Source organism: Acomys minous (genome assembly GCF_964271855.1).
Source record: "Acomys minous genome assembly, chromosome: 4".
Lineage (NCBI taxonomy): Eukaryota > Metazoa > Chordata > Mammalia > Rodentia > Muridae > Acomys > Acomys minous.
The window spans coordinates 63,777,801-63,800,383 of record NC_140486.1 but is presented as its reverse complement, the minus strand read 5'-3'; the positions used below and the strand labels follow the sequence as shown (position 1 = coordinate 63,800,383).

The 22,583-nt window shown below is 45.0% G+C and overlaps 1 protein-coding gene across 1 annotated transcript; it reads left to right on the top strand.

Moving 5' to 3' along the window:
* The first annotated feature begins 7,705 nt into the window (after positions 1 to 7,705).
* Positions 7,706 to 15,373, top strand: TTR (transthyretin). Its single transcript, XM_084780633.1, has 4 exons — positions 7,706 to 7,833; positions 8,886 to 9,016; positions 10,950 to 11,085; positions 15,120 to 15,373. Exons 1-4 carry the CDS (start codon positions 7,765 to 7,767, stop codon positions 15,225 to 15,227), a joined length of 444 nt encoding a protein of 147 aa, XP_084636759.1. The 5' UTR covers positions 7,706 to 7,764; the 3' UTR covers positions 15,228 to 15,373.
* Positions 15,374 to 22,583: the final 7,210 nt, after the last annotated feature.

Genomic DNA, 22,583 nt, shown 5'->3' with positions numbered 1-22,583 from the left:
GCGCCACTTCTGTAGGGCCTCGTGTTCCAATTAAGAGGGAGGAGGAAGGGAGGGCTCAGCGCCCCTGTCTGAGGATGAAGTTTGAAGACAGTGGCCTTGAAGTCGTTGGGAATTCTTTCGAAGGAACATGGAGAGGGATGATGTGAGCGCTAATGAGCACAGCTGTGGAAGGGCCAGAAATCAGAGATGAAGGGAGGGGCATGCCTGGCTGGCAGATGGATCCCATTAGTTCCCTCTGTGAGCATTAGTGTCCAATCAGATGGAAACATCGGACGTGCTTCTCCGTGTCCAACCGATGAACCGGACCAACTGAAAAATTGCATTTTTCCATGCCCATTTGTCCAAAGCTACCTCTTTCAGGACACTCAAGGCCCTTTTTTCAGGGAGGTGTGAGATCATTGCAGAGACTTCTAACTAAAGTTAAATTTGCACCACACTCACTTCCGCTTGCATCGCTGGGGTTAGAAGATGGCTCGGTGGCCGAGAGCACAAGATGCTCCTCCAGAGGATGTGAGCTTGATCCCAGCACCCACGTGGCAGCTCCCAACCATCTGAAACTCCAGTTCCAGGGGATCTGACATCTTCCTCTGGCCTGTGAGGGCATGAAGCATACATGATGTGCACTAACATAGACGTAGGCAAAAATATCCATAAGCACAAAATAATAAAAATAAATTTAATTTAAAAAATTAAATATCTGCTGGGTGTGGTAGTGCATGCCTTTAATCTAAGCACTCAGGGAGGCAAAGGCAGGTGGATCTCTTTGAGTTCGAGGCCAACCTGGTCTACAAAGCAAGACCAGGACAGCCAGGACTACACAGAGACATTTTTTTCTCAAAAAACAAAAGTGTGTGTGTGTGTGTGTGTGTGTGTGTGTGTGTGTGTGTGTGTGTGTGTGTGATTGCTACCGCTTTTAATAAACAGCCTCAGGCTTGGCTGTTTCATGGCTTTCAGTCAGGTCCTAAGTTGAGCAATTAAACTGACTCCTCCAGTTTTCTTCCTTGCTGCCTTGCCCCTTTGGTACCAGCCCTTGCCCAACATTACTGTTGGCGTCTTCCTTCCCTTTTGTAGTCACAGGCTCACCACCAGCCCAGATTACTACTGTTGACCTTACAAGAGTGAGGATGGCTGAAGGCAGTGCCTCCTCATGCAGCCAAGCTCACCCACTGTCTAGCAAATGTTGCCTGAGTGAATTTGCTAACTCGCTTAGGTTGAGCAATGTCCAAGGTCCACTAGGCAAGCTCAGAACCAGTTTCATCAGAAACCCGAGAGATGAATTTGCAAGCTCACAAACCCTAAAGCACACATGAGAACTTCAAGATGGTAGTGTTCCGGAGGAATCCCCCAACCACACAGATTAGCATGACCAGTGGACTCACTCCCTGCTGTATTGGTGGGAAGTCTTTCCACCAATTTTTATTGTTCCAGAGAAGGTCCTGAACACGAAACTAATTGTCGCAGTGGTTCTGGGATGGTGGTGTTCCTTGTCCTCATTGCCTCAAAGTAAGCAGAATTTTCCACATGCCCCAGAGTACATAATTGCTCTTATGTGTGTATAAAATTGAAGAAGCACAGGATCCAGAAACCTCGTGTGTCTAGAGGCCATCAGGCTCCAGCCTCTAGAATGACTCTGGCTTTTCCCTTCTGCTTGCTATTACTACTCCACTGCCTCCCCCTCCTCTAAATCTCTCTTTAACCCTCTTTAAAAAAAAAAAAAAAAAAGACACCGTTGGCACCAGGGAAATAGCACAGTTGTTAAGTGCTTACTGTGCAAGCCCAAGGACCTGAGTTCGATCCCCAGTACCCAGGTAAAGAGCTTTGGCATGGTGGGAAGCACTTGTAATTTGAGAACCAGAGAAGAGAACACAGGGGATCTCTGAGGCTCAGTAGCCAGCCAATTCAACCTAATTGGTGAGGTCCAGGTCCCCAGTGATTCTGTCTTAAAAAAAACAAAAACAAAAACAAAAACCACAAAAATAACCAAAAAGCAACAGCAACAAACCCAAAATGGATGGAACCTGAGGAGCAACACCTGAGATTGACCTCTGGCCTTCACATAAGCAGTAACACATATCCAAACTGACAAGAAAGGTGGTGGTGGTGGTGGTGGTGGGGAAACAAACAAACCCTGCTGCTTTTGTCAGAGTCTATGCTCAGTTCCTAATCCTAGATTTTTGAGTTTTCCTCCATTCCATGTGCTACAGGAACTATGCCATTAATTACGACCCTCCCCTCCATCACCTGGAGACCCACACAATTCTCCTCTTGAATAAGAAAAAAATTATAAGCACAATTTCTTTTTACATACTTAGAGACTGCTGTCTTTGATAGTAAAAGCAAATTCATGTTCCTTCATGAACTCAAAGCCACTTCAGTTCACCCATTCACCAACTGCTTCCAGCTTAATGAACACATATTTTCTCTAAGAGTTAAATTATGGGCCGCCTGAAGGCTGCACATTGACTTATGCCCAAAAGCACTTCTTTTTAGTTAATTGAGCTTACAATGTCCCTTTATCAGTCCTACCTCCCACGTCAGAAGAGACTATCAGTGGCCTGAATCAAAACCTGAAGCCTTGATGACGGCTTGTGACCACAGACCAATGCAGCTGATTCTAAGGAAGATGAGACTACAGATGAAAGATCAATCAAATCTTTAATTCTAGCTGGCACTGTTGATCCAATACCACCGAAGTCTCCTTGGAGACCAGGCTAAGTTATGCAATGGACAATGACATGTTCAGATTGGAAAGATATCCAGTCCCTACCACTTCTCCACGGGGCTACACCAGGCTCCTGCTAGCCCTTCATGGACAAGTCTAAGTGCCAAGCGATCACAAGCCTGTTAGGCCTCACTAGCTGCCAGAAAACTGCCAGGAACAGCAAAGAGAAACCAAAGAAAACCCATCTATTTGATCAAAAGGCCTCAAACCTTCCCTCTGTCCACATAAAATAGGAGGATAATCTTTGGAGGATTCTAGAAGCCAGAACTCTCACCACATCTGATGTCTATATATGCTAAAGTCATTAAAATATTTGTGAACAGGGCAAGCAATGTAAGCCAGACTAGACCAAGGTATGATGTCTTAGCTGTCAATCATCTGCCCTGCAGACAGCAGACCAATTAGAACCAACCTGAGAGAGACAGAGTAGGTTCCAGCCAGCAAGGAAGCTGAGGTCAATGCTCTTCATGATGTTGTCCCCCGTTACACACTATGGCAGCGTGCATGATACGACCTAGGGGACATTCTTACATAAGGGCATTCTCAATTGTTGCTCCCAGCTAGGATGGCCGCTACAGTTGACTGAAACTATCATGAACCAAAACCTAAAAGGTGATGGAATGACCATGTCCTGGGTAATGTTAGTCTTCAGTTGGATTCTTAGAAGACAGAGGAAGGAAGAGGAGAAGAATATGGCCTTTTCCTTATGTACTCAACTCCTAGGAGGAAAGGCACACTAGTCAAGGCAGGTCCAAGCATGTCCAGTTAAAAAAAAATAAAATAAAAAAGTAGATTTGACAATAAAGTAAGCAGCCTGAGCCAGGCTTTCCCACCTAGAAAGCATTCTCACAAAACATGCAAAGCCCTCTTGCTCCAGTCCTTGATCATCAGAAGACCATCTGACTGTTAATTAAATCAGCATTATGGGTTTAAAATGAGACCTCATGATTTTCTTAGCATTAATCAAGCCTCCAGGACTTACCCACCTCAAGGTAAGCTAACAAAATTGAATTCTTTGACCTGCAAAGATCCAGAGCCCCACACACTATTGTTTCTTTCCTTCTAATTCCCTCACCATGAGGTGCAGGGCAAGCACATGGACCTCCAACTCCCCTCTTGCTAATCAGCTTATTACAATAGTATTAGCCACATTCCAGGGTCTGCAGGCTGCTGGCTAGGTGTCTGCTGTGGACCTTGAGGGAGCAAATGAAGAAACTGTTTAGGAGACAAAGAGATGTGCTAAACGAGGCTGTACATTCTAAGGGAAGAAGGCAGAAGACTCTCAAATCCAGAGCCAGCCAGAGTTGTTCATTAACTACCACACGTTTGGTAGTAGAAAGAGGGATGCTGACACCACATCAGTCTCTTTCACCTTAGGTAAATATGTAGGCACCACAGCCAGAATGAAGAAAAACAGTCAAAGGCAGAGAAAGACATCGCCTTCCCACTTAAACACTGCACCAATAATGGTCCTTATGTTCTCTAGTTGTGGATTTTTTAAAATTGTTTTTCTTTATTTTTTCTTTTCCTTTTTTTTTTTTTTTTTTTTGATTTTCAAGACAGGGTTCCTCTGTGTAGCCATGCTTGTCCTCGAACTCACTACAATCTGCCTGCCTCTGCCTCCCTGGGTGCTGGGATTTCAGGCATGCACCACCACTCCCAACCCTCTAGTTGTACATCTTAGTCACTGTGAGTGCTACCCCAGAACAGCGAAGGAAAAGGGTAAACTTGGACATGAATTGATCTCTCTTGATGGATCCCTGTAACCATCATCTGAGAAGAGTCTTTATAAATTCAACTAAACCTGAGAAGGCACATCCTCCTTTCTTTGGAAAAGTGAGTTTATCCATGGGACCCATTCACAAAGTGACTTTCAGACAAAGAGCACTGGGCTTCTCCAGGGGCACAACTGCCCTTTGTCCCACAAGTGTGTCTTAGACAAAGAATGTTGAGTTTTCCTTCTGTCCTGCTCCAGCACATAAAATACTGCCTGACCTTTGACTTAGACTCAGACCATCTTACCTGTTGATCATGCAGCCTCTGTTCAAACAGGCTCTAATAAGCCGTCTCTGTAAGGGTTATGGGAAGTTTTTTCCATCATACTCAACTGAGATTCAAAACACTTCACTTTTTCTTCACACCATTGTCTCTTTCAAATTAAAGTTTAAAAAAAAAAGTATCTAGGCCAATGTTGGTCCAAAAACCAAGCAAACCAAAGCATCTGAGGGTGTTCTCATTCATTAGTTAATAGAATCAATTATCAATTATCAGTAGGATGAGGTGAGCGGCCAGAACTGGAACCCTATATTTACATTAAATTTATAAATGGCAGAATCAGGAGGATCTCTGTGAGTTCAAGGTCATCCTGGTCTGTGAGCTCCAAGCCAGCCAAAGCTACATACTAAGATCCCATGCCTAAACATCAAACAATAAATAAATAAAATTGATGAAGAGTATAGTTCATTATAATGAATGCTCTATAGTTGTGTTTGACATGGGGGTGGTATCACAGTGACAACAGTTATGAATGCACTCCGGGTACCACACTGTCTTAGAGCACACTTGTCAAGGGAGACTAAAACCTCATCACCATGTCCTCAGGGTCAATGTGATCTTATTCAGGGTGTGTCCAGTTCAGTTACCCAGAGTGTGTGTTTGGTTCAGTTATCTGGAGTGTGTGTCTAGTTCAGTGCATCACATTTGAAGAGAAACATTGACCAGTGGGAGGGAGCCAGAGGACAAAGTCCTGGATACAGAGGATTCCAGGCCCTATGTCTAAAGAGGAATATCTCAAAGAGGTGGGTGTGTTTATTTTACAAAAGAAAATATGCTGCCAGAAGACCAGCAATCACAACAAACTTATTAAGAGGCTGGGCTTTATCATGATCAAGAATACAGGATCTGCATTAAAAAACAAAAACCAATGAACAAAAAACAAAAACCCTGAATGACAGTCCCTGTAGCAATGTCACCTGGCCCCAGAGTTGTAGGGAACTCCAGAAACTGAGGTAGCCCTACATGGGACCCCACAGATTGCTTTCCTGTTAATGTTAGCCAACTGCTCCCATCTTCCGATTTCTCAACATGAGCCCAGCATCCAGGTTTTAATGCTACTGGTTCAATTTGTAATTTTTTCGAATATTTCAAAACTCTAGAGAAACGATGGTGCCTGTGGTCAGGTTGCAGCTCAGTTTGGTCAGCCTACAAGACCCTGGGTAGGCAACTCTTGTTTTCAACAGCGTGTGGAGCTAACAGACATGGGTGGGAGATTTTACTGGGTAGTGAAAGCCCCTTCAAGTGTTTAGGATTCCTGTACCGAGAAGGGCTTTTCCCATCACATTCTGAGCAAAGGAAAATGATGGTATTAACCATGGGTGACAAGGTTCAAGAGATTCCGAAGAAAGCCTTTTTCTCTTTAGGCACAGACTTTGAATAGAATCATACTAAATTGTGTTTTCCAGTTTATAATATGCATTTAAATCTTGTCATATTTAAAGTTCCTATAAAAGCCCCTTCAAGAGAAATGCAGGTGTTTCTGATTTAGAGATGTGTGGGCTGATATTTGAGATATGAAATCATTCCCAGAAGCCAGCAGGGCATTGAGCAGCAGATCTAGGATGGTGTGTGTGTGTGTGTGTGTGTGTGTGTGTGTGTGTGTGTGTGTGTGTGTAAGAGAGAGTGACAGACAGACAGACAGACAGAGAGACAGAGAGACAGAGACAGACAAAGAGAGACAAAGAGAGCCGGAGCTCCAACCCCATCAGACTTAACTGCGGGGCTGTGAGTAGCCCTGCTCTCACTCTATCTACCCACTGTTACTTTTCTACAGTTCCCTCTTCCCCAAAGACTTCTGCACATTTCCGTATTCTAGGATTCCTTCCTGTCCCTCCCATGTCTCTCTGGAAGCTGCTACCCTTCATGCTTTCTTGATGACCCTCTCCTGATTTGGTTCTATCAGCCCTGGGAATGTCTCCCCAACGCTAGGTGCTCCGAGCTAGCCTTATGCTTGACATACACCCAAACTACACATTTTCTGTGTATCTCTTATGTATCATCCCTGTAAGATAAAAAGCCTGCCTCAATTTGCATGCCCACGTGCACACACACACACACACACACACACACACACACACACGCACGCCCCAAGAGTCAGTGCCTCCTCAGTGAATTGTCCAGTCTCTATAATTTCTGCAGGGGTTAGTCAGTGAGGAAGGTACCGTCACACACAGCATCTCCCTCTCACAGCCATGTCTACTTTCTTGCATAAATTTCAGTTCTGAGAAGGACCAGCAGTGTCCTTGTTCCTGCATTCCTGGTGAGGAGCCTCCGGGCACCCTTAGCATTGCATTCTCACAAACAGCGATCTGAAACACACCCTTACACCTGAGGTCGGGAAGAACCTTACCCAGGAAAGGAGAAATGGCAGTACACATGCACACAGACTCAAAAATCAAAGCTTCCAAATGGCTTACTTTGACCTCAGGAGAGTTTGTTTGTTTGTTTTTTTAAACCACCAAGGGATCATCCTTGATGGCTCATAACCTAATGCAGCAGTATCTTCGAACACACTGGATTTAAATATACTATACTAAATATGCGAAATAGTCAGATGTCAGTCAGCACCGAACAAATCATTACAATGTTTATCTGTCATCTGAAATCAAAGATAAAAAGTCATAGAAACTGGAAAAGATGCAAAAAAACAATTGATAAGGGGGAAATCTCCAATACTCTCCTCCACTCAGCCAGCATGGGCAGGTTGCTCTTGTTTGGTTTAGATGGCTTTGTTGTGTGGACCTGGCTGGTCAAATGACCCGTTAAGACTATTTTGCAGAGCGGGTGTTCCGATGCTGTAATCTTTCCAGACAAGGTTCATATTTGTGTAGGTTACTTATTCTCCTTTTGTTGACTAAGTCAATAATCAGAATCAGCAGGTTTCCAGTCAGATTGGCAGGGATCAGCAGCCTGCCTTGGGAGGAGGGGGGTATAAAAGCCCCTCCACCTGAAGCAGCCATCACAGAGGTCCACTGGCTCCTGACAGGATGGCGTCCCTTCGTCTGTTCCTCCTTTGCCTCGCTGGACTGGTATTTGTGTCTGAGGCTGGTCCTGCGGTGAGTAATCCCATGGAAGCTTTTCCAGATGTGGCCGGTGTACATTAGATAAAGGAGAAGCGGCTCCCTCCAGCTTTAGGGACTAGCTGGTGTTGTTAGGACAAGGAAGGGTACCAAAGTCTGTCCACTGTTAAGCTCCAAAGAGGCGAACTGGAGCTTAGACCTCTGGCTCTTCCTCCGGTTGCTTCGGTGCATTGAATCTGTAATGCTCAGTACCCTGATGTCCTTAGATGATAAACATATGAAATAAACATAGAAATAAAAATATAAGGGATGTGTAGCTTAGTGGTTCAGCGTATGTCTAGCATATAGAAAGCCCTGTTTTTGACTGCCAGCTGTAGAAAAATAAAAAAGACATCATCGCTGGGGATGTTAATATTGAATTCTCATGAAATACATTTAATATATCTAGTAGGCTTTACATTTAGTTTATCAATTGTATAAGATTATAATTTAGACAATTGAGATGTAATATGAAAAATTAGTAAAATATATTTTTAAAAAAGATTATATTTTAGTTCTTTAGCTAATCAAAATGTATTGCTGCTCTTTTCTGCTTTTCTCTTTTGGCCAATGCTCTATCCAGTGTCTGAGGAAGTCCTCTAGAAGAGTTCATCAGTACAACTAAAGGGGTCAGGGAGTGTGTGAGTGTTATTTTACAACTAGTGAGAATTACTGTAGCAACCTCTGATTAAAATGATCTCAAGGAAAAGCCCATTCTCCTTCTGCACCATGCACCTTTCAGTGGTTCCGTTCAGATGGCGAGGTGAACAAAGCAGTGGCTCTCAGAGGGCCGATTTTCCCTTTGAAGTTTCCTTATACATATCCCTGGGTGCACTGCAGTGCATGGGAGGCAGGAACTGTTCTTGCTTTGGAAACAATGCTGTCTGTGTCATACTGAATAAAGAAGCTCATTAATTGTCAACACTTACGCTATCGCAACGGGATCAGCACGCACTTTTGATTTTGTTCCAGACTCTAACACCGGAAAGGAGAAGCCCTTTTAATATGATCCATCTCCCTGACATCTCTCTTGTCTTCTCTACATACAGGGCGCTGGAGAATCCAATTGTCCTCTGATGGTCAAAGTCCTGGATGCTGTCCGAGGCAGCCCGGCTGTCGATGTGGCCGTGCAAGTGTTCAAGAAGACTGCTGAGGCAACCTGGGAGCCATTTGCTTCTGGGTAAGCTTTCAGAGCACAGATTAGTTCTAGCTTTGCATTCACCCTCCTGCTTGTTAGAGACAGGCACACACCACTTACCAGCCAGCAACAGGGCTGAGAGAGATGGCTCAGAGGTTAAGAGCACTTAGGGCTTTTTGCAGGAGACATGGGTTTGCCCTCCAGCACCAAAATAGTAGCTCCCAGCCATCTGAAACTCCAGTGTCTGGAGATGCAACTTCTTCTTCTGTTCACCATGTGTGTGGTGCACAGATGCACACGCAGGCAAAACATTCATACATGTGGAGTAAAAGGAAACTAAAGGATCTGTTAGAAAGTTAAAGGTACAAACAGGGACCTTTCTTAAGAAAGCACTTTCTAGCCAGGCGTGGCAGCACACGCTTTTAATCCCAGCACCCAGGGAGGTAGACAGATCTCTGAGTTCGAGGCCAGCCTGGTCTACGGGAGTAAGTTCCAGGACAGCCAAGGCTGTACAGAGAAACCCTGTCTCAAAAACAAACAAACAAAAAACAAACAAGAAGGAAAGGCAGAAAGAAAGAAAAAAAGAAAGAAAGAAAGAAAGAAAGAAAGACAGGTAGACAGAAAGAAAGAAAGAGAGAGAAAGAAAGAAAGAACCTTTTTGTTTTGCTTAGCTTACTAGAGCTCAGTCTAGGGCTGAAGCGAGGAGAGAGGAGAGAAAGTGATTCCTCTGCTCTGTAGAGTTTGTAACCCTTTACAATATGGCGATAACAATATGACCTCCAGGGACTGGGGAGATGGCTTCCCAGTGGCGTGCCTGCTCAGTTGATTAGGGACATGAATGTGGATCCTCAGACTCTGTGTAAGAAGCCCAGCATGGTAATGAACGCTTATAACACCAGCATAGGGGTAGGAGCTTAGAAACAGGGGGACCTTGAAGTTCATTGGCTACCAGCCTCGCTGAATACACCCATTCGTGTAGGTGCATGTTCAGTGAGGGACCCTGTCTCAAAAAAAACGAGGTGTAGAATGGTTGAAGACATCCAGCTTTGAGCTCAGATCTTGCAAATATGCACACGTGGACATGGAAGTCACTTGGTATTTCTTGATGGCAAAGAATCAGCAAACAGGTTAAAATTATAAAAAGCAAAAGTCATTTACAAGTTTTTATGTGCTTATATATTGACCTAAGCTCAAAGGCTTTCTGCTGTGATAAATGACACTACCTCCAGAAGTTACCCTTGTGCCATGGGACACTGGCCTGTCAGTCTGCTGTCATGGGGGACTACAGAGGTAGAACAGTTTGTGACACTTTCAGCTACTGTCAAGTACTTTCATCAAGTCATTAACCCTGAGTGCAATACTGTGTGTGTGTGTGTGTCTGTGTGTCTGTATATGTCTGTGTGTCTGTGTCTGTGTATAACTCTGTGTGTTTGTGTGTTTGTGTGTGTGTGTATGAGAGATTGAATCCAGGAGTACACAAATGTTAGAAAAGAACTCTCTCATTAAGCAACACTCATAGGCCTTAAAGCTATTCTTTTTTTCTTTTAAAAAGTTTAAGTAATTAAAATTTTGAGACAGGCTCTCAACAACCTAGTCCCATCTGGTCCAGAACTCACTATGAAAAACAACTTGCCACCAAATGTGCAGCAACCCTCCTGCCTCTATTCCACAGAGCACGAGGATAACAGGTGGGCCTGCATGCCTGGACTAAGACTGTTGAGGTAAACATTTCACTATATTTAATCCTCATAAGACAAAGCTCTACAATAGAGCTGTATGTAAAGTTTCTCTGACTTTCTTGCCATTTTATCACAAGCACAAGAACTTCCTCCCCCTTGATTCAGTTGATAGAAAAATAGATACATACATGTACACACACACACACACACATGTGCGCGTTTGTGTGTTGCATCCTTTGCCATGCCGCTGATTCCTTCTTTTCGCCTAACATCCCCTGGGCTTTGGCACCTTCCAGGAAAACTGCGGAATCTGGAGAGCTGCATGGGCTCACCACAAACGACAAGTTCGTAGAAGGGGTTTACAGAGTAGAACTGGACACCAAATCGTACTGGAAGGCCCTTGGCATTTCTCCGTTCCATGAATATGCAGAGGTGAGTGGACACACTGAGTTGTTTGGGGTTTTTTGTTTGTTTTTTGTTTTTTCAGTCTCAGGAAATGCACTTTGCTCTTGATGTACCACGGGCGTGAGAGAGAAAGTGGAGACCCTTTCCGTTTTACTGCCAGAATCCACGGTGCTTGAGAAGCAAACCTTCTGAGTTTGTCGGAAAGCACATTCAGCAACAGGGCCTGAACTTGTTTATTCTTACTTACTCCGTATGGTCAGCTAATTCCATTTATGTGAATACTCATTTCTCATGTTTGCTTTTGAGTCAGCCTCCGGATACCACTGAGGGCATCTCATAGCCAAAGTGAGGATTCTCTAGGCTATTTCTCTAAATTCAGACATCTTCTTTATTTTAAAACACATCTAGTGTCTCCAGAGGTTTGGGTGAACAATCCTTGACAATGCACACAATGACAACACCTTCAGAAATCATTAACATCTCGCTATCTAAATCATCAAGTGCACAGCACATGGAACAAGGGTTTCATCCTTATGATCCAACCTCTGGTGGTCTAGCCTTGTCTTGCACCCACTTTACCATGCAGAAGCTGAGGGAAGTTAAGTACCTCATCAAGGGTCACAAGGCTAACCCAGGTGAGCAAGTGAAGGAGCAGGAACAGGCCACACGGCCCAGGCTGGAGCTGGCCTCTCTGCGGGTTGCTGTGCCTTCCATGCCTCAGCCAATTTCTCTGTAAGAAATTGAGCTAGATCAAAACCCTCGCCCAACCAAAGCCGTATCACTAGGCTTTGCCTCACACTGGGCTGTCTCTCTGGCTCCTCTTGGTCTTTACTCCTCAGTCACTTCACACAGGTGGCTGTCGTAGAAATAGAATCCAGGCCTGCTGGTCAGAACTGGAGATAACGAATTTCATCGAAAATAGCTCGGCATGTGACCTAGCTTGCTGTCTGTTGCTATAATAAGCGCCATGACTGAGGGACAGAAGGGCTCCTTTCCTCTTACAGTCCCTCACGGAGGGAAGTCAGGTGGGAACCTGGAAGTAGAAACTGAACCAGGGACCAGAGGGATGCTGCTTGCAAGCCTGACTAGCTACCTTTCCTGTACAGCCTACCTTTAAGTGCCCGGGGGATAGCACCGCCCACAGTAGGCTGGGCCTTCCTACGTCAATCATTAAAAAAGAAAAAGAAAAAGGAATGCTCCACAGACTTACCTACAGGCCCATCTGATGGAGGAGATTCCCCAGTGGCAGGTCCCTCTTCTTAGCTTACTCTGGTTTGTGTCGAGCTGACAAATTTTAGCCAGCAAAGCACAAACCCTGCTCCCTGTACCTTCAGCCATGGGTGGGACTTCCAGGTGATGTGGAGCAGCTCTTTTCAGTGGACTGTGTTACCAGACAAGCCAGAGGGGCCTGTTAGGCTCTTGGGGCTCAAAGTTATCAAAAGTCTGCCATGTACCAAGATGGTACTGTACTCCTCACTGGGCACAACACATTAGCAGAATGGGATGTGTACAGGGGTTGGCTGGGCACCGGCACAGGGCAGCTGCTCTGTCCACTGGGTTAATTGACGGGTCTCATCTGCTCCTGGTCTCAGAGGTACTCCTGCTGGGAGTACCTCTAAGGATTCACCCATAACATTTTACTCCTGCTAGAATGCCTGTCTGATACTCTCTTAGAACTCAATCCACAAACATTTTTATTTTGCTTTGTCTTTTTTGTTTTGGTTTGGTTTGGTTTGGTTTTTGTTTTTTTCTTCAAGCCAGGGTTTCTCTGTGTAGCTTTTACTGTTTGGGGCTTGCTTTGTTGACCAGGCTGGCCTCGAACTCACAGAGATCTGCCTGCCTCTGTCTCCCGAATACTGGGGTTACAAGTGTGTGCCACCATGCCCAGCTTGTTCTGACTTTTTTGAGACAGGATCTCTTGTAGACCAGCCTGGTCTCAAACTAGCTGCATAGCTGAGGATAGCCTTGAACTGCTAGTCTGCACCTTCCCAGCGCTAGGATAAAGGGCCTGAACAACCCCAGCTGTTCTACTCCATGGTGCAGCTCTGAAACCCAGACATGTCAGGAAAACACCCTACCAACTGAACCACATTCCCAACCCACCGTTCAACGAACATTTCAGGAATAAAGACCTTCTGCCTTGAGCATGCTGCTAAACGCTGTGATTCAGAAATAAAAGCTTGCACCCATACCCTCGGAATAGAAAGGGAGGGACTCACTTGGCATGTTGGAGTCGGAGACTGTGAGAAGTGAGGTGCGAGTCCTTCCTTCTCTGGAGCTGGCAGACACCCCGTTCCGGCTGCCATGGTCCTCTGCGCTTTCTCCTCTTCCTATCAACCGCTCCTAAAGAGCTGCAGTCTTTTGGAGCTGGCCACTTCTCCCTGCCAGAGTTCCAGACCATCTTATCACACATACCAAGGAAAATTAGGAAATGTCCTCTGGAACTAAGAGGTCTCCTTGCTTTGTGGGTTTTTGTAATGTGTGTATGTGCATGGCCCTGTGCACGTGTGTGTGCATGCGGAAGCTACAGGACAACCTTAAATATCCTTCTCGGGGACACTGTCCACCACACCCACTGCCCAACCTCCAACCCCAATACACACGCACTTTGAGACAGGGTCTCTCAATAGCCAGAAGCTCATGGATTAGGCTAGACAGACAAGCCAGTGAGCCCCAGGTCACCTTCCCAGCTCTGGGATTACAGACACTCTCTACCACACCCCACATTTTTACATGGATTCTGGCATGGAATCCATGTCTCCATCCTAGCAAGGTAAGAACTTAACTGACTGAGCTCTGTTGTTTGGTGGATGGTTACAAAAATCATGTAATATCCATCTTTCACTTTTGAGAAAGAAAGAAATGAGACTGCTTGACAATGGGACAGAGGGAAAAAACTTCAAGGGGTGGATGTGGTGGCACACACCTGTAATCTAACGCTGGAGGGCTAAATCATGAGTTAGGGGCCAGCCTAGGCTAGGCTTGACACTCAGTGCCAGAGGACTTGCCTCGCAGTCACTAGATTTGAACCATAGCACTAGTAGTAGTAGTAGTAGTAGTAGTAGTAGTAATAATAATAATAATAATAATAATAATGCAGAGAGTCTAAGATAATTCTCCCTTGCATTTATCTGGATGTTATTTTTGTGTTAATTTCTTTTACTCTGTCACCCAAGCGTTATTTTTGTCCTATATTTGGAAATAAAAAATACTTATTCAAAGTGTGTTCAAAGCTCTATCCAAAACCTGTACACAAAATGAGTGCAATTGCATACATCTCTGCTCGGCATCTCTTCTGGATTTGCCTCAAACTCCCCCATCCCCCGCCCACCCCTGCACCTGGGCTAGTTAATTGCAGCTTCCACATTTTCTCCAGAGCCTTGCATAAGCTCCGAGACTTTCACTCACAGTTCTGTCAACTACATATATCTTGTGAGTCTTCCCCCAACATCGCAGCGTTGTTCCTTACCTAGCAACAAGCGTCTGTCTCCTCACATTAGAAAATGCGAAGAGGCAGTGGGGGAAGTCCCAGGTCTTGGCCACGAAGCCTTCTTTCTTCCTGGTGGGGCTGCCGCTGTAGAAGCTCAGGCGGGCATCAGTGTGCAGTCTGCAGAAGGAGAACGGCCCTAGCCAACATTCTAGGTCTGGAAGTTTGTGGTGTGACTGACAACCACCATTCCCCACAGGTCTTTTGTTTGTGGTGCCAGCGTTTCCCTTCTCCCCACTCCTTTCTCTGAACCCAAGAAAGTGGACAAATAGCCTCCAAGCTCTCTGTGACTCAGCTTGGTCTGGACCAGGGGCACCCAGGCTGCAGATACAAACTTGTAAAGAGAGACCTCCTGAAATTCTCTAGGACCTGCGCATAGCTTCAAAGACATATCTAGGCAGCAGATTTTGGTTTGTTCTAATTATTCTTCCCCTCCAACCCCTGCTCCAGAAAAAAAAAAAATCAGACAAGAACACAAAGATGATCGATTTAGCATTGAACTTCCAGCGAACGCTTTGACTATGGCGCTTACGCCTGGGCTCTGTTAGAACTACCTGTCACTTCTTTCTTCTAGGTGGTTTTCACAGCCAATGATTCTGGCCGCCGGCACTACACCATCGCAGCCCTGCTCAGCCCCTACTCCTACAGCACCACCGCTGTGGTCAGCAACCCCCAGAATTGAGAGACCTGGCCCAGGAGGACCAGGATTTGCCAAAGCAGTAGTATCCTATTTGTACTGAAACAGTGTTTTTGCTCTATAAACTGTTTTAGCAACTCGGAATGATGCCAGGGAACATTCTTATTAAACCACTTGTTACTTCATTCCAACCTTGGTTCTTTTTTTTTTTTTATTCCTTCATTTTTCTCCCTTATTCCTAAACCCCAAAATTTTACTAAAGGATTCTAGAAAATCTTTTTTGTTTTGGGTTTTTTGTTTGTTTGTTTGTTTGTTTGTTTTGAGACAGGGTTTCACTGTGTATTACTTGCTGTCCTGGGCTCTCTTTGTAGACCAGGCTGGCCTCTAACTCACATCGATCCAACTGCCTCTGCCTCCCAGAGTACTGGGATTAAAAGTGTGCACCACCACACCCAGCTGGAAGGAAATATCTTTTTGGCTCATGATTTAAAGGAATCCTGCCCATCTTGGGGGAGCTCCTGGATGCTCCTGGCAACTTGCTCAAGGCAGACAGGTCAGGAAGCAAGGTGGGCCAACCTTTCCATGGTTTACGAACAAATCACATCCAAAGCATGGTGTGTAGCCATTGAAAGCACATGATCTGAAGATGCAGAGGCACACGGTAGTATTTTCCTGAGCATGCTCAAAGGCCTAGGTTCCATCTCAACACTAAAAAGCAAGCCAAAAGACATGTTCTGAAAATAAAATGTATCTGGGAGCAATAGCGCATACCTGTAAACCCAGCACTCATGGAGGCAGAGGCAGGCAGATCTCTGTGAGTTAGAGGCCAGTGTGGGCTACAAAGTGAGTCCAGGATAGCCAAGGCTACACAAAGAAACTGTCTGGAAAAACCAAAACAAACAAAAAACAAAAAAGAAAGAGAAGAAAATGTTTTGTTTTTCTATAACCTGTGAACAGATGAAGACAATTGTAAGAGACTAGGTCTTCAGGCATTTTTGTTAAGCTCTTCACTCGCCTGGGGGCTGTCACAGTTTTCTGCACGAGAATGGGCCAATCAGCAGTCAGGCATAGATGGAGACAGGGTTCAGGGACCCTATACCTTGCTGCTGACCTATTTACTACTGATGGATTCCAGGAGAAGAGGAGGCACCGTCTTCAGTGGTATGTCCTGGTGACCCCACCAGGCTCAAAGGACACTTCCAAGCCAAGGTGAATAAACAAGTCACAAAAGCAAAGCAAAACTCATGAATCTGGGAGATGGGCTGGTGGCAACGTGGAGGAGGATTAGATCGGGTGGGAGGGAGAAAAGAGAGGACAGGAAAGAGATCATCAAAAGTACATTGTACACGCCTGTGAAACTGGAGAAAACAAAGTCAATCACTAAAACATTAAAAAAAGCATAGCAAGCCTTAAAAGGAAGAATCTATAGCAACTCACCCCTTCTAATTTACTTTAGATCAATTCTACCTGGCAATCAGCTAAGAAACACCCCAGCTCTCAGGAGACAGAGGCAGGAGGATGCCTGTGAGCTTAGGCCAATCTCATTTACATAGTGAGTTCCAGCCCAAGCAGGACTACATAGTGAAGCCCTGTCTAAAAACGACTTAATCAAATCCCAAATACATGTTTACCTGACACACACACACACACACACACACACACACACACACACACACACAGTAATATAAACAGAACCAAAACAAAAACACCCAGATTTGTCATCAACGAGAATAAGTTCAATTTCAACTACACTGACTATAATATAATCGAACCACTTTTTAAACTCTGAAGTTGGCAGTGTGTGCACACTCATAGCCAGGGGATGGAGGCATCTCTTGAGGAGAATAATCATGAATATTTAAGTCCTACCTGCAACCTTTGATAGCACCTGTCAAACAAGGAAACGGAGGGTATTTCTGCCTCGAGCTGTATTTTATCCACCAAGAGCTTGTGGCAGAGGCAGAATTATTTCTCCCCAAACCTTCATTTCACAGGCAATTCCTTCCTTTGCTCCACAGCTCATAGAACACACGCCTCCCTGAGCTCCATTAGTTTTCCTTCCTGCCTTTCAAAATGGAAATAAGCTGAGAATCAATTCCATTCTCCCTGGACTGAATCCGCCCCCAGTTAATTTTAAGCCAAAGCAGATGGTAATTCATCTTTGGCAATCTCAAGTAAGTCCTGAAGGTCCATTCTGGAACCTCTGCGAGCAAGGGGATGATGGGGTGCATAAGGGCTTCCTAAAATAGACCCTCAGGATGTGTGCCCTGCCCCCAAGCGCAGCAGTCAGCCCCTTGCTGTTGCTGCCACTTGTTCACTCCCAGGAAGCACAGTTACAGGTATGGTGGGAGACCAGGCCAAGGCCGATGCTACAAGGTGAGCACAGGACGTGTACTGACCCAAGGGAGCAACATTGTTCACTGGTTTCCTCAGGAAAGTGCATTTGGAAAGCACATTAGATGTGTTTCCCAATTTCTGGGAACAGCATCTACCACATAGGCCGTAATAAATGCTTGAGCATCTCGGAGTAGCACCCCATCCAAATATGTGGAATGAATTAATGAACCAACCAATAAATGAATAAATAAAATGAATAGTTCCAGGTAGGCAGATCTGAGCCTTCCACCTCTGGCAGCCAACCAACTAGGCTTTCTCTCTAACATACAAATGGGAGACTTGGTACCAGGAAACATGAAAAAATTTCTACCTCTTCTGAGTAACTGGTTTTATGTGCCAGGGCCAGCTTCTACATTCTTGGACTGATTTCAAAAATTTTAAATAAGTGTAGAAACTGCCTATTTAAAATGTCTTTCACTGAAAAAAAGAAAAGAAAAAGCCAGGCTGTGGTGGTGCACACCTTTAATGCCATCACTCAAGAGGCAGAAGCAAGTGTATCTTTGTGAGTTCCAAGTCAGCCTGGTCTATATAGCAAGTCTAGGACAGTCAAGGCTACACAGAGTAACCCTGTCTCAAAAAAATAATAAATAAATAAAAATAAAAATAAAATGTCCTTCAGACTAGGTCCAGGACCAGGAAAAAAAAAAAGAAAGAAAGAAAGAAAAAAGAAAGAAAGAAAGAAAGAAAGAAAAGAAAGAAAGAGAAAAAAGGAAAGGAAAAAAGGCTCTATTAACAACAACAGCAACAACAACAGGCTATGGAAAGGTTTTGAGCCAGGGTCTTCAAAAGCAGAGTCCTTCTGCCCATCGTGAGATGGGAGCCCACAGAAAGGAGATGAGAACACTAATGGGGCCAGAGTCCACTGAGGTCTTTGAAACCTACTCAGGGAGCAGAGAGTCCAACAGAAGAATTCAGAGGAGGAGGTGTGTATGGGGAGTGTGTGCTCAGCTGGTCAAGTCCTTGCTATGCACATTCTTGGATGCCAAGAATCCACATAAAAAGCTTTGTGATGGTGGCCATAGTCCTATAATCCTGGTGTTGATGGTGTGGAGACAGGAGGATGCCTGGAACTCATTAGCTAGCTAGTCTTGTCCAACCAGTGAGATCCAGCTTCATAGACAAACCCTGTCTCAAAAAACCAAACAAAAGCAAACAAACAAAAACAAGGGGGGTAGCAAGAGAAGAAGATACTCACCATGAGCCTCTGACACATGTGTACGTGTATGAACACATACACATGCATACGCCATACACACACACACACACACACACACACACACACACACACACACACACACACACTCATAGGGTCAGGGGTAAGTGGAAGAAAGGCAGAGAGATGAGAAGACAGACCAGCTGGACGGGATCAATAGTCAATATTGTCATAAAAATATTTTTAAATCCTATAGTAACAAAGCAGAAAAGTGTATTCTGACCTCCTGGGGGCCAGGGACATCACAAAGATGGGCAAATTGCTGATCTGTAGAAGCTACCAGGAGTCACTAAGCAAGTATATAGCAAAGATTCAGTCATGACAGGAAAGATAAGTAATGAGGGGCCAAGGACTTGAGATGGAGATCGACAATATTCACAGAAAGATGACGACTTAGTTATTAGAACCTGTGGCATGGCCTATGGAGGCAAAGAAGTCTGCAGAGGTCTGATAGGAAATAAAAAATCCAGGACAATGGAGAAGCCAGTGAAGGTAAGAAGAGTGATGACTAAGCAGGGGTTCCCCAGCTCAGCCTGTGGCTAAGGGACTGGATTATGGGCATTGAGAGCCTGGTACGACCGCCCACTGGAAAGACAGCAATTCTCTTTGTATTGAGAGGGCCTGGCGAAAGCAGGAAGACTGTGAGTTCCTGGCCAGCCTGGGACTGTATAACAAGACAAACAAAGAAGGCAAGATGAAAGAGAGAAGAAAGAAAGAAGGGATGGAGGGAAGGAGGGAGGAAGGAAGGAAGGAAAACGATTTTCTCTCTATTTCTTATCTAATAGATGTGGTACCGAGTTGAGGGCGAGGAACTGTGGATTTAACTCATACACACACACACACACACACACACACACACACACACACACACACAGAGCGGGTCCTTCGTGCTAAGAGAGCAGCAGCCGCAGCAGCAGCAGCGGTTTATTATTCTCATTCCCCTCCAGAGTTCCAAAGAGTCTTCTTATAGGCAGCCAAACAGGAATCCTCCTCTCAGGTGAAATCCCTCAAGAGGTGATTGCACACAGGAGGAAAAGTCTCGAGGAAGGGAGGGGTGCATTCTCAGAGCAGTAAACACGACTAGCTAACCAAGATAAACACAGACATGGAAGCTGCTAGAAACAGGCAGGCAGCCCAGTCGGGCCTGGTTCCTACAATAGAAAGTAAAGCAAGTGACGTGAATGGCTTGGAAATTTCCTCCCAGGTTCCACGATCCCTGTTCACTTTGTTCCTCAATGGGATTCTTAATTATAATGCTTTAGCTTCAGGGCACAGAGTGAAATTACATCCACTTCCAGTAATGACTTCTAAAAGAAAAGTTTAGATAAGAGGCTACTAAAAACTCATTATTAACAAATGCTTACTTGGTTATTTCCTCCAGTTTTTCCTAATAGTCCTTCGGATCGCTCGCTCCTATTTCCTTACGTAACAAGTTCTCTGTATAGACAATACCATATTCTTTTTCTTAGAAGCAATGGAACCCTTCACAGGACACAGAACACAGCGCATGTGCACACTTGTGCATGTGCAAAGCCTTCATAAACTGCTGAATTTCTTTTTGCTTTGTTTTGTTTCTCGAGACAGGGTTTCTCTGGGTAGCCTTGGCTGTCCTGAACTCACTATGTTAATCAGGCTGGCCTCGAACTCACAGCGATCCACCTGCCTCTGCCTCCCGAGTGCTGGGATTAAAGGCGTGCACCATCATGCCTGGCCAACTGTTGAATTTCTTTGGACTTAAAGTCTTAGTTATCAACCCAGCTACCGCTTCCTGAGATCAGCTGTGCCTACACTCCCAGAGTCCACCATGAGGGGGCTATTAACACTCTATCCTAGAAGGAGGCTGGGAAATGCACGAACCCTCCTCATCTTGAACATCTGGCCATCCCTTCCCGTCATTTGTCTGAAGCTCTGCCTTAGTTGCCCACAGCTAGTATATAAGCTAGGAAAAACTAAGGGAAAGGAGTCCCTTTTCTGGGGCTACAGCGAGGCCACTGTCCACCTCGGGTGAACACTGTGTGCTGTGGCTGTTTTGGGGTGCCTCATGATCCTATCAGTAACGCATCGCCCTGCTCTGTAAGTAGCCCCAGTGGACTCATTGGCTCCCTAAGGTGGACTGAGGTGGACTCTACTCTTGTTGTTGTGATTAGCAATTTAGAAGGAGGAGTGGATGTTGTTCACATCTTCCCCAGAAAAAAATTTCTTGTGACAAACTGATTTCTAAAAAAGGATTTTTGGCACATGCCTTTAATCCTAGCACTCAGGAGGCAGAGGCAGGCAGATTGCTGTGAGTTCGAGGCCAGCCTGGCCTACAAAGTTAGTCTAGGACAGCCAAGGCTACACAGAGAAACCCTGTCTCAAAAAAACAAGAAAAAAAAAGGGGGGGGATTTTCATGGGGAGGGTGTGTGGAGTTGAGACAGGGTCTTTTTTTGTTTGGTTGGTTTGGTTTTTGGTTTTTGGTTTTTGGTTTGTGTCTGTGTGCGTCTGTGTGTATATAGCCTTGCTATCCTGGAACTTGCTCTGTAGGCCAGGCTAGCCTCAAGCTCACAGAGATCCACCTGCCTCTGCCTCTGCCTCCCTGAGCTGGGATTGCAGGCATGTGCCACGACCACCCGCCGCCTGGCTCTAAAAAGGATTTTGTAAGCTGGTAAGTCCTGTGGTGCATAGATTTCTACAAATCCTCAAAATTCCTCCAACTGCCAGCCCCACCCCTAGGGTTTAGCACTGAACTTTCCTCTCCTTCCTCTGCCTTGCACCCTCTCTTGGAACTGTAAAATGAATCTACTTTAGATACTGAACCTACTCTACCTTCCAAATAGATGTGCGAATCAAAAAGGAGTTATTAGGTTGAGAGAGCTTAGAGTCAGTAAGTGAAATAATATTTTCACTAACCATCTTATAAGCTGGTTCTGTGATCCTAGAAGATATTCAAAGCACATTAAAATAAGAAACCCAGAGGCGCCAGGTGTGTTGGTGACCAAGAGGAATCAACACAAAAAAGAACTCAAGAACATTTTGTCTCAGTCTTTTCACGATGATAGTGTGCATGATGTGGTGTGGTGCTCTGTGTGTGTGTGTGTGCATGCACACACACACACACACACACACACACACACACACACACACACACGAAGTTAAAGCAATGCTACTGACTTGACATGGTTAAGATGTGAAAGGTTCCTACCTTTCTTCTACAAGGCCCTCACACTAGCTGGTGGTGAGGTGACTATCACATTTATTCCTAGCACCTGTCACTTAACACATTTCTCCTGCGACTGCTCCAGACACGTGTCAACCATGGGCCCTTGCCAGTTTTACTAAGAACACTCTGTCAAATGTTTCTTAAACATAACCTAGGGCAATTGGCATGGAAGAAGGCTTTTTAGTGTAAAGCAGAGGCTGGCTTCATATAAATCAAGTTCTTGTTGGGAATGTCAGGTGTGTCCTGAGGGTTACCTGATCTTGTCATTCCCACAGTCCTCCAGTGGCTCACTAAACTGAGAATGACCCAGCTTTAAAAGCTGACCACTTGCTGCCTCGTAACAAGGGACTTCCGCATTCAAGCCTTTGGCAGTCTTGTGTGAGTCTTCCCAAAGAGTTTATCACCATTTGTCAAAGTCCGTTAGAGAAAAGCAGTCACTTCAACTACCCTCTCAGAGTCTGTGTTTACAGCTGGGAGTCAGTCTACACATGGAGAAGAGTCACACGGACAGTGACACTCAGAAACACGACTACTCATTGATGACTCTTGAGGTCTACCCACTCTATTGGTTTTACATTCAGAAGAAAGATA

Coding starts and splice junctions, on each gene's coding strand:
- TTR (XM_084780633.1), top strand. CDS start 7,765: ATGGCGTCCCTTCGTCTGTTCCTCCTTTGCCTCGCTGGACTGGTATTT. Junction 7,834..8,885: donor TGTCTGAGGCTGGTCCTGCG/GTGAGTAATCCC, acceptor CTCTACATACAG/GGCGCTGGAGAATCCAATTG. Junction 9,017..10,949: donor TGGGAGCCATTTGCTTCTGG/GTAAGCTTTCAG, acceptor GGCACCTTCCAG/GAAAACTGCGGAATCTGGAG.